This window comes from Vanessa atalanta, chromosome 9 (genome assembly GCF_905147765.1).
Source record: "Vanessa atalanta chromosome 9, ilVanAtal1.2, whole genome shotgun sequence".
In the NCBI taxonomy this organism is placed as follows: Eukaryota; Metazoa; Arthropoda; class Insecta; order Lepidoptera; family Nymphalidae; genus Vanessa; species Vanessa atalanta.
Genome location: NC_061879.1, coordinates 12,152,152 through 12,165,541, shown reverse-complemented (window position 1 = coordinate 12,165,541; position 13,390 = coordinate 12,152,152). Strand labels below are relative to the sequence as shown.

The window sequence follows — 13,390 nt, the reverse complement described above, 5'->3', positions numbered from 1 at the left end:
ACTATAGATTGTACACAATACAAGAATATAGACGATAAAAACGCGAAGAGTTCGTATTCGTCGATTTCGATACAGGACGCATAAATCTTAAGTTTATGTAGTTGACTTTGTATTTCATTACAGAAATAGAGTAACCAGATTTCCTTGTCGGTTCTTCTCAGTAGAGTCTGCATTCCGAAGCGGCGGTAGCTTTGCATTCAAGTAAATTGAGGATTTCAATTTTTTTATAAGAGCCTACTTGATTTAAGAATGTTCTAATTTGATTGTTATTGCACGCGCTCTATTTCTTCCTTAAAATAAACGAGTAAGTACAGAGGCTATGAATAGTTCTTATGTTTAATTACACACATATACAACTTATACTTCCCAGGGTTTCTATGACCCGATTACTAGAGTTCCAACGTTCAGCTCGCCTCACGAGAAACGTGACTTTAAGCCGATGCGAGATCACGAACGTTTACAGATTTAAAGGAAACATATCTGGGTTCAATTTAAATGAATGGAACTCTATATAGTCGCGTTGTTTTAATTTCACTTTACAAAGTAAGTGGAAGGTAAGAGCGCCATAATTACTTATTAACATAATCAAGAATGACAGATGAACAATGAATTCGCCAATTTCTTGATAATTATATACAATCGTAGTAATAATGAGCTTAAATTAAAAAAAGAAAAACTTTTAAAGATAAGTTTTTATTTTATGATATAAAGTGTAGCTGGGTAGGGCGACGATATAAGTAAATCAGCGGGGAGGGATTGGAGAAGCTGCATTCCGGTTGCTAGTATGAGTGAGCCAGTGTAATTACACGCATAAGGACATAACATCTTAGTTCCCAAGGTTAGTGGGGTAATGCTGATGATATGACTAATAACTCCTCAATATATTTGGATGGTAGCCCAACATGCCCATTTACGAGTATTCTTTCCTAAATTATTAAGGAAAACAATCCTTCAAAAATAAACAAAATCTCTTTAGTATACCCCGAAATCATTATTTAATATATTTTATTTTATAAATGGCGAGGGACGGTTATCCACCCAGCTTGGGAGACACATGATATTTATTCGACGTCGTATAATAATGTTAGTTATTTTGTTAACGAATCACAAATTTCAAAATACCCTTTAGCTATAATTTATTTTGACATGATCATAACTTCCGAATAAATTATGGTTTTTGCGAACGTTGGCCGTACATCATAGATCACCGACGCGTAGGCGCAGACTATTAAAAACATTAACTGCTCGTTTGTTCAAAGATTCCGTTCTGATGCTTAAGTAATGTTTTGAATCTAATTAGTTTCTTGGCGATACTCCTCGGTAGATTTAACATTTCAAACCAGTAATAACTTAACATTCAATATAAGTAATCCTGTAAAATTACTAATCAAATGCCCACTTGAAGTAATCTTATTTTAATGAAAGCTCCATGAAGTTTAAGCTTATTTATTTATTCAGCAAATGGTCGTTCTAAAGGGTTAAGGATCATCTTCGCCCTTTTTCTGCAAGAAGCACAACAACTCCTTAAGTGGTCAATGTTCTGACAATCATCTAAGATATTGTATCTCTTGTGCTTGAAATTACACACTCACACACACTGCAATAGCTAGTTTTATTACAGGAAAGATGATGAGGGTGCTATTCGCACACAGACGAATTTGTACAAAGTTCTGCCACCAGGTAAATAAATAAATTTTAACAGTATTATCTGTAGGATTTTAAGATGGAGTTGCTGAGAAATGTAGCCGTTTGAATCGGTAGCCTTTATAACTGGGTCACTTAACGGTTAAAGCGAAACACAGCAGGACAATAATTTCAGCGGAATACAATAGAATACCAGGAGAGCACAAATATATGGATACATATGCTATTCAGACAATATTTCTTTCAACATACTATTGAGGTTAATCCCTATTAAAAATAAAACTCTTCCATTGCCTATCTGTGAGTTTTACCCTAGGTTAAAGTTACATGCCTCCCTCGGTAGTCTAGAGGTCAAGGATCTGGAGATACACCCAGGTCGAGTCGAAAGCACGTACAGCCGTTAGTCCTGTGCCTGAACTCTTCACGGTGGTGTCGGATTTAACATCTCATCAATGAATACGGAACCCATGACGGAATAGAGAGTGCATACTTGGCTGGTCTTCCTTGAGATAACTAGAAGTTAGTCAGGACTACATTGTAAAGTTACATACTTTTCAACATGATTCTGTTGTTGTAGTTTACATGCATTTCTCTTTTATGTTGTGTACGCTGTTCATTCATGTAAATATCGATGAGTATTTGGCCACTTCAATATTATATAACAATACATATATATGTGTAGTATATTTATTGTAAGTTTATGAAATAAATAAGTTGTAATAAATAAACGACTGGTTAGAACAGTAGCTATAAAATTAAAGAAGTTTTTTACATCGATTCTACATCGATACATAAAGATACACAACACAACAACAATATAAGAAAATCTGTAACGAGTGAGCACCCGTTATATATTTTCTTATCATAATATAATACGGCATAGAACATCTCAATCCACCACTGCACACGGGCATCGAGACGTTTTAAATAAAGATGACTGTATCCTAAATATACTGTTATTAAAACAGAAACATATCGAGCGCTCGGAACGTACGTGGGCACACTGATGTCTAATTTCGTTCAAACATCACGTCTCTTGACTACGAATTCTACTAGGACTTAGACTTATATCTAGCACTACTTATGGTGTTAATAGACCAGCCATATATTTTACTAGGTGGTACTATACAGTGTCAAACATTCTACCGCCAAACAGAAATATTTAGTATTGTTGGGTTCCAGTTTCAAAGTTGACTAAACCATAAAACTACAGGCTCAATTATTGACGATTGAAGGTGTGGTTAATATTTCTTAAAGCGAAAATGTCTACGAGCGGTGACGACTGCCTGGTGGTCTATTGCTCGTTTATCAATCTATATCATTAAGAAAAAAAATATATTTATAAGAATATACAAATAACAAACAACCAAGAAGTTTGTTATGATTGTTTGTGCAAGCAAAATACTTACATAAATTGTGTTTAATTAGAATGTTTAAGCAAATGAATTTTGAATCTCTCCTTCATTAAATTCTGGCTACATCGTTCATTGACAGCATTTGCTGGTAAAACTTCCACAGACAGTAGTAGTTTTAGATTTCATTCAATATATTCAAATGAAGATTGTGATGATTTTAAGATCTCACTTGAATCAATTATAATTTTGACTTTAATGAAACTTAAGAACTTTTATAAGCATATGTATTGAAGCTTTCAGGGTATTGAATCAGTATTACAATTCATTAAATTTATATATGTTTTTATTGTATCTGTTTGAACTGTAGAAATATATTAATATTTTAATTATCTATTTGAAAATAATTCATCATTTTTATCTATTGGCTTGTTCTGAAAAATATGAGATGTTCTATGATACGCGCGCACATTCATCAGACCGCCAATAAAGTGTCAACTCGCTCAAAATAGACAACTAGACACTGTATCCTATTTTACAAATTTTATTTTATTATATAATATTACGTAAGATATACATTTGTGAGAGATTACTATAGTAGAGGTGAAAGAAAAAAAAATCATTTATCACAATATTAATAAAATTATTAATAAATAGATTTTGAGACTTTGATTTTGAGTTTTTAAGAAGAATAACTGTACTCGTATGGCTATATATTGTTGTTGCTAATTCTTCCAAATAGCATGACCTTGTAAATTCACCCATATCAGATGAACCAAAAATATGATCTCTGATACAAGACCGCTATCACATCAAATATAGTGCATTGGGTAAAATCAGCTATTGAGTATTTTCCTCCAAGCTATACAAGCTAATAAAACTACTTCTATTGACTGGAGAAAAACATATGAATAGTGGTTACCCCATTGCCGATCTTTCCCCAACGCTCATAAATGTAATTCTTAATTACAGAAAAAACAAAGACACAAAAACACCAGAAAAATATTTCTAAATGTGTAGAAAAAGGAAAACAGAAGGCCAGTCTTCAAAACTAGTCTTGTTGTTTTATCTTCGTTTTGGATCTTTTTTTGGCGAATAATTTTGTGATCACAGACATTTTCCGAGCCTTTATTGATAATTATCTGTACTAACAATAGATTATCACTTTCAACGAAGAAATTAGCGAGGTCAATGTCCCTATTCTTGGAGACAATTCTAATTTAGTGGAGGAAACTGTGAGAAAGCGGCCGCGCTGACAGACGAGATCAGTGAACTGTTTGTTTTAGTTAATGCCACTGGACAGTTGTAACCTTACTTCAATAATGCTTATTTTTGTCGAAACAATTTAAAGGATACAAAATATTTTGTCTACTTTATGACTTTATCATTTCTGTACTATTTATGTATAATAACTTGGCCTATTCTTAAATTGTAATCCCATTTCTAAGACCATTAATAAATGAGGCAAATTATTTTAAAAAGAATGACTTAGTATTTAGTGATATACATATATACATTTAATTGTACTTTAATGCAAGTTGATATACTTGGTAGATTTTGATCCTTGATTCAAATCAAATCAAATCAAAATATACTTTATTCAAGTAGGCTTTTACAAGCACTTTTGAATCGTCATTTAACAAACTATTTAAAGTAAAGCTACCACCGGTTCGGAAGGTAGATTCTACCAAGAAGAGCCGGCAAGAAACTCAGTAGTTACTCTTTTTCAACATCTAAAAATACAGTAATGTTAGTTAAATACTCAAAGTCAACAAGCTAAATACTCAATACTCTCTCTGAAATAGTAAATTGGTTTAGTGTTAATAATTTAATGTTAAATAGTAAAAAGACTAAATGTATTAAATTCACTACTCCCAATGTAAGATGTGTCAAAACGAGTGTACGTTTAAACGGGGAAGCATTAGATGTTTTAGAATCAACAGAGTTCCTTGGTATGACAATAGACTTTAAGCTCCAATGGGGCCCCCATATAAATAAATTGGCGAATAGACTTAGCTCTGCAGCCTATGCGGTAAAAAAAATTAGACTTTTGACTGATGTGGATACGGCACGCCTTGTGTACTTCAGTTATTTCCATAGTATAATGTCGTATGGCATCCTACTCTGGGGTAATGCAGCTGACATTAATACTATTTTTGTACTGCAGAAGAGGGCTATTCGTGCAATTTATAACCTGGTCCCAAAAGATTCGTTAAGAGGTAAATTTAAAGAAATTAAAATAATGACTGTCGCTTCTCAATTTGTTTTTGATAATGTTATGTATGTACGCAAAAACATAAATGATTTTCCCAGAAATTGTGACGTACATTCTATTAACACTAGGAACAAGAATAAACTTGTTACTCCAAGTACCCGATTACACAGGGTTAGTAACTCTTTTTTGGGGCAATGTATACGTTTTTACAACAGGATCCCAGTAAACGTTCAAAATTATTCAATTATAAAATTCAAAAGAGTCGTTAAAGAGCGTTTGTGTGCTAAAGGATATTACAACACTAATGACTTTTTAGTTGACTGCACACCTTGGGAATGAAATGATCGCCTCCAGGCTGTTTCAAACAACTAATATATACTTATCATTGTACCTACATGGAAAATGGTTAAAAAAAATGAAAAAAAAAATATATCCCGCTGAGTTTCTTTCGCCGGTTCTTCTCAGGTCCGAGGTGCTAAATTCCGAACCGGTGGTAGATTTTTGACAATCAATAAGCAAGTGCAAACACTTCTATATTGAATAAAGATTTTTGACTTTGACTTTGACTTTGACATTAACTCCACGCTTTTTTATTATCAATATAATCTGGTATCGAATAATATGCCTTCTTTACCAATGTATTTTTTACAAATGACTTGAATCTATGAAACGGCAAAGTTAAAAATGTCTGCGGAATTTTATTATAGAAGCGGATACCTTGCCCCAAAAATGATTTATTGACTTTGCGGAGTCGGAAACTTGGTGTTCTAAGCTTATCCTTACTTTTTGTGCATATACAATGATTATCACTGATTTTATTAAAGTAATTAATGCTACTGTGACTATACATGATATTGTTGTAAATATATTGTGACGCAACAGTGAGTATTCCTACTTTGTTAAAAACATCCCGAAGAGAGTCTCTAGCTCGAAAATTATAAATAGACCGGATTGCTCTTTTTTGTTCCCGATGTTATCTTTCGAGACCGAGATTAATTTCCGTTACATGATAAATATCTATCATATCAAATTAAGAGTGCATAGAAAAGCAATTCATGTTAATACAACCGTGCTCAGACAAACAAGTTGCAAGTTCATGCCGCACATCTTGGGTGGCTTATTGCCATCTCCACTCCCTACACAAGCTTTGTACCTAATTGGAAAAAAATCATAAAATATTACGAGAAAATAAATTATTTACTCATTTAATTATTTACGTAGAATAGCAAATATAAAAATTGCAATCGTGTTATGATTTGCATTCCTCAAGCATATATGTCGTGCAGAGTGACATCACTTCGACCACAAGCAAGGCTGACTACCTCGTAAAGGATAAAACGTGAGAAATATACGACCTACAATTGCCCCTAAATGGATTATAATCATATTTACGTCTATTTACGTATCTACTTTAACGTGTACGAGTTTATTGTATACATTATAAATAAAATAAATACTATTGAGTATGTAGTTCTAATTTTCTTGGGCCTACTTATGTGTTTGAAATTAAAATATATTTTATTATTTCAAGAACTTTAAATCCTCCAACGATCCAGATAGCCTTGAATAGAGTATGATACGATTATTAATATTATTTTTTATTATTATTATTAATTTATGAAATAGAGAGCACATAAGAAAGAGACAGAGAGTTATCAGGTAAAATAAATTAGAATTCTGGCTTGATTAAAAGGTAGAATTCAGTCTAGATATAGGGTGTTATACAGAACAAGTAATCTTTTCATTAAGCCTACGCCACTTCTGTTTAATGCAAAGATAGCTACAGCTTGGTAGATGTATGTTTTATTCATTCGACCTTAGGGAATCGATGCGCAAAAAAGTTGAATTCTTTTAAAAATGGATATCTAGGTATGTTAAGGTTAATCTGGAGTGTGTCTCCAATTGACAGTAATTGTAAGTTGCGTTATTCAAAAAGTTTAAATTTGGCTGACAAAAGGACTACTATATTACTACAAGTTTACGTGGGGGCTTCGATACCTTATACATATATATTTCTGTACACCTGGCAAAATGTTTGCAAAATCTTATGGTGATCATATTTTGAGAAACCGAGAAAATCATAAGAAACGAAATCAAGAAAAACTATATTTAATTTAGACAAAATTATCTAATTTGAAAAGCCTGCGTCGGTATCTCGCGAAGAGTGCATTGCCCTTTTCAGAGCCTCGGTGTGAAAAGTCATAGTTTTCCTAAAGCTCGTCGAACTTCGCTAGGAAATAGCACACTAAGAATAAAGAGATTATGACATGGCGTCGAAATAAGCTTTATCAAATAGTTCAACTTATTTTGTTTTCTAACAAATCATATGTGTAGAGGGAGACATTAGTATCCAACGAATAAAAAACGATTTTTTAAATAAAATTCTTATGCTGATCATATTCAGTCTATCCTCAGCCTCAGTTTCGAAAGTTTATTACGAAATTATTGTTATCTAACCTTCGCACGTACAGACGAAGTTGTAACATTTAATAACAACCGAAAAATATTTACGATAAAAAATAAACGGTCGTATCAAATCACAGCAACAGATACCAAATTCGTAGCCTTCTCTGAGATATGTAGAAGATACTAAAGCTGTTTAACGTGTAGCACAAAATAATTCATATCAAATTACAAATTTAACAGTGTAAGTTCCAGGAAATCCTTCATTCATTCAGCATTCGATTCGCAAGTAGGTCGGTTGTTTCCAAAAATAACGACGCACGCGCCTTACATATATCAAAGGCAGTGTGCTGTCGCCACAACATAATGACAAAACTATACATTACAATATTTTGTAATATTGAAACAATTGAAGAATTTGCCATATTTCTTAGTGGTAGGGCTATTTGCAAGCCCGTCTGGACAGGATCACCACCCACTACATTGATTTGGCTGGAAAGATAAGCAATCCAGTTTAACAGGCACAAGGGAGATAACAACTCAGTTCCCCCTTTCCAGTACTGAAAGCGCATTGGCAATGTAAGGTGAATATTTCTTACGGTGCCATTGTCTATGGGCGGTGGTGCCCACGTAGCATTAGGTGGCACATTTGGCTATACGCCTATCAATTTATATATAAAAAAAAATATTGCAAAGTTTCTAATAAACTAAAATTATGTAAATGAAAACTTTTCAAGCAATTCCTGTAGACCGGGAGCTATTAGCGACATTTGTTATGACGTTATCTGTGTTGGCGTGTGACGTCAGCCGAATCAGCTGTATCAGATATATTTCGGCTGCGATCGAGTTAAGCAGTAACGACTTATATTAATAATAGAAATGAATAAATACGAACCGAGAAATTTCGAAGTGTTCTAGAAATCGTAATTGCCAGGCGCCATTTGCAAAATTGTTATTAGTTTTGTTATTTCAATCTATGAGTGATTTAAGAATCTGATAGAATCGAATCGGCTTATATATTTTATTTAATAATTACACTTAATATTAAGATATTCGCAAGATCGCTAATGAGATGAAATGCCAAGCCGCACATTCGTAAATTTGACCTATTTGGCTTAGGCGACAACTTTCGACATCGTTGGAATGCGAAATTATATGTGATATTGTCCACTAAAATTTATATTGCACCAATAAAATATTTCATTTAAACAAATATATATCTCACATGTGATTATTACAAACGCTGATCAACTAAGAAGGCACTTAGATTACATACAGAAGCACACGCGACGTAAGTTTACTGATTTATTTAAATATCGCATGGTAAAGGTCGCATGATTTCGGAATATATTTTCTTATTTAGGTATGCTGTAAGATTATTTGATAATTCGAGAAAGTGAATCTGTTAACTCTCACTTTATACTGTCTTGTCGGTCTTACTCATAATGTATTTTTTTTTATCAAAGACAGCAACGCATCACAATGTTTTTTTTTATGTTATACGTTAGCGGACGAGCAAATAGGCCACCTGATGGTAAGTGGTAACCATCGCCCATAGACAATGGCGCTGTAAAAAATATTAACCATTTCTTACATCGCCAATGCACCATCCTTGGTACCTAAGATGCCAATGCACCATCCTTGGTACCTAAGTGAGCCAGTATAACAACAGGCACAAGGGAAATAATCCCTTGTGCCTGTTGTTATACTGGCTCACTCACTCTTCAAACCGGAACATAACAATACTGAGTACTGCTGTTTTTCGGTAAAATATCTGATGGGTACCTACCCAGACGGACTTGCACAAAGCCCTATCACCAAGAAAGGTTGTTACGCGAGGCGAAAATGCTGCACATCCCGTAGCGCCAAAGACATTCAGCTTTGAAATTATTGACAAACAACCTAATTTCAAGATTATTCTTTGCCAATACCACCATTGACTAACTACCCGTATCTTTGTAAGATCGCAATATCCCTAGACTTTAGCGAATATTCGTATAATCATCCTACGACATTTATACACATAGTGACACCCACTCATCGCATATTCTACCGTCAAACAGCTATACTTAGAATTGTGTTCCGGTATTAGGAGTGAGTGAGCTAGTGTATCTACTGTCATAAGGGACATGACATCTTAGTTACCAAGATAGTTAATATTTATAGCAGTGCCAGTCTATGGGCTACAGTTAAAACTTACAATTGGGTCGCCACATCCCTAAACTGCTTAACGATTTTAAATATAGAATAAAAAACCAAGTTGGTATGAAAAAATATACATATATACCTATTATAATAATAATAATAATAATAAACCACCGATATAATTAAGAAGTAGGTTATGTTTGTTTTTTCAGTTTCACACCAAAACTACCAACTCAATTGATATGGAACTTTCATATTATTTTAGTGTATATTTTTAGGTCAAGAATAGGCTATGTTCATATGTTGGATATTCTTTGGAATATAGCTTAAAATGCCGCGAGTTTGGCCAATAAATTACCTGTCTAAGTGCACTCAACGAGCGAGCTCTCCCAAATCTAAAATAGGGAAAGTGAAATTCGAAATTTAAATTCATTGAATTGAACAAAGTATTCATCCTTACCAAGAAAAATGATTAAAGATGTCCAGACACCTGATTTATTTGACGCTATCGAAACTTTTTTTAAAAATATATTTTACAAATGTTATATACATATTTCACCTTTCACTCAAATTAATTATAGACTGGTAGGTATTTCAATTTTAAAGGCATTAAAAATTCTAAATAACTTTTAAAAAAGTAACAACATCTCACAAAGAACCAAAATTAATGAACTCGTCAAAATAATCCTAAATGTTTTCAAAGCAGAAACGGTTACCATTTGTAAAGTAAACTGGTTTTAAATTAAAGATCAATAAAGTTATCATCAAAGAACACTAGGCAATGTTCGAAAAAGCATTAAGGTGTATTTTTACAGAGGATTTCATAAAAAAGAAAGACATCGTGCTGCCGTTATATAAAAATTAAATTATTAACTCCACTATATTTAATATGAGATGTACGTTGGATTTGCCTCACTTACTCAACCTTCAGACACAGTGATTCATCATCCCTGCCCTTATCCCAATTTTACTTGAGGTCGGCGCAGCATGTCTTCTTTCATACTTCTTCGTCGGACGTCATTTCACAAGTAACATTATTTCTAACCATATCGTCCATCCATCGCATCCATCGTATCTTTGGTCGTACCCTACCTCTATATCCATCCACATCCATGCTCAGACACAGCGATTGTATAGCGATTTATATTAGACACATTTATTGGTAGAATAAGTAGTAAACGTAGAGTAACGTAGAGTTTAATGAAAATATTTTCATAACGTTAATGTTGAGTCAGGTCCGATTAAATGAACTAAATTGCGACTTTTAAATGTAATATAAAGCATAAATGTATTCGAAGCTTATCTCTTAATCCCATCGTCGCATTACCCTTGAAGATATCTTCATTGACACATAATAGCCAGACAACACCGCCAACAACTTTTCTGAATTAAATCAACATTTAGGTGTATCCCTGGCTTCAAGCCAGAGGAACAGAGGGATGTTAGAGGAAACGGTTTCGATAGCGCCAAATAAATCAGGGGTCTGGACATCTTTAGTAAATTTCTGCAGCAAAATTTGGTACTTAAGAACATTTTCGCTAAAAGTTGAGCATTTATTGTATTATACCGTTTTTATTTAATAAAAATGAGTTTCATAACTAACCAATTTGTTACCTAGGGACTTAAGTCCGTACTTGCTGAACATAACAATTGTCCAAAATAATCATATTAAAAATGTAACAACTTGAAGATTTTTATCAATTCATTTAACCACGCTTTTATAGATCATATAATTTTCAGTAATAACTTTTGAAAAGCATAGTGATGAAACGGCCGGCAAAAAAGTTAAACTTTCGTATCATAATTATGTCTAAATATTCATAATTGACAATTAAACACATACAAATGGACTAAAAATAGTGTATAGCGTCATCAATCCGAAAATATTCGGTCCAGATCCGGAATACAATCCATTATGCATGTGTAAAACAAATTTCGCAAGAGGAAGCGCGTTTGAACGCGGTCAAAAGTGGCACAAGGTGGCTGATCTCACCAGTTCAGTGTTACAACTCTTACGTATGCATCTCGATACATTAGACTGCTATTTATTTTGGACACCCACTACAATGTTTCTTGTATTTTTAATGGGAATTAAGAGATCAAATTTAGGATGCGTCACATATTGAAAATAATGCTCTACATTATAATGTGTCGAAATAACTTTTATATGCAATAAAGTAAGATGATTATTTTGAAACAACAGTATTAAAATTAGTAAAGCAAAGATCAAAATAAAATAATTAGCAAAACATAAGTTTGCGACTATTTTACAAATGACATATATTTCATAAAAGGAATTTACTTGAATTAATTATCTACTAAAGTTATTTCAATCTTGTATCTTGTATTTCCTAAACAAAATTTAGCTATAAAAAGTAACAACGTCTCACAAAGAACCAAAATATTTGAACTTTTTTCAAAGCGAAAACAGTAACCATAAGTAAACTGCCTTTCAATTAAAGATCGATAAAGTTATCATCAAAGAATATGAGAAATAATACGATTGTTTTTAAATAAAGAATAGCAGAAAACAACAATTTTATACCTAACCTTGTTTAATATAATATACAGAATGTCAAATAATACTGTTGAATCATAAGGAATTTTGATAGCAATATCGTTTGCTTTAACTATAGCAATCGAATGACTGACAGGCGCACAAGGAGCGAGCCAGTGCTGACAAGTTCGAGCTGATTCCGAGGAACAGATTGACACATCGTCCACCGCCTGACGACGCCTCTGAAATTATCGCTCTTGGCTTCCGACCAACACGGTAAACTGACTGATTTGCTGTACACGAAGTACTCATCTTTCTCTTCAAGAGTAATGGTAACGTATGTTTTTCGATTTATTATAAACAACTCATATTTTCATTTAATTTATTAATATTTTGTAAATTAAACAAAACACTAAAGACAAGTATTTTTCACATGTACTGTATTTATATAAATATATTTTCACGCCTGTATTTATTCAATTAATATCCGTTTGAAATAGTTTTATCTCAAACTAAAGGTATAAGGCTGACATATTTAAACGTCTAAATACATTTAGATGAAAATCTTTACTAACCTTGTAATAGCTGAATCGTCGCTTGATACTCGGCGAGTTTTTCATCCACGTAACCTTCTTGCGACTGGTTCGCAATAATCTCCGCGGTCGATGGTCCTCTTTCCTCATCTTCTTCGTAAATCATCGGACGCGGCGGAGGAGGAGGTTCTAATGGCGCTCCAGCATAATCGTACTCGCGAACCGTTTCGTACGGAGAGGAATAATAGTACTCAGGGCTTTGACCCAGCGTCGGGGACATTGGATACGGAGATATCGAGAAGTGGGAACTCGGAGACGGCGAGTGCTGTCGTAAGTGTGGAGAGTGAAGCGGGCGGAACGGTTTCGGGGATGGCTGGACTGGAGGAGGTGAGACGAGGGCAGTCGAATGTCTCGGCCCAGATATCAGAGGAGGTGGGCTTGGCGCCCATGGTGAAGGTGGTCGATAGTGGAGGGGAGATGGGGGACCAGGTGGTCGTGCGCGACCACGTCCCGGTGGCGGTTGCGACATCGCGCGGATTGATTCCTGTCAACCCGGTGTGTCACGCCTTAATCTGCATCGCTGTAACAAAAAAACATCAAC

General features: G+C 34.0%; 1 protein-coding gene across 1 annotated transcript in view; it reads right to left on the bottom strand.

Annotated features, from left to right (window-relative positions):
• The window catches only part of LOC125066193 (muscle-specific protein 300 kDa), a 178,171-nt gene that overhangs the window by 154,528 nt on the left and 10,253 nt on the right, over positions 1–13,390 (bottom strand). The window contains exon 2 of the mRNA XM_047674164.1: positions 12,832–13,369. Within this exon, the coding sequence (XP_047530120.1) occupies positions 12,832–13,318 (487 nt within the window). The 5' untranslated portion in view covers positions 13,319–13,369. The remainder of the gene's footprint in view (positions 1–12,831; positions 13,370–13,390) is intronic.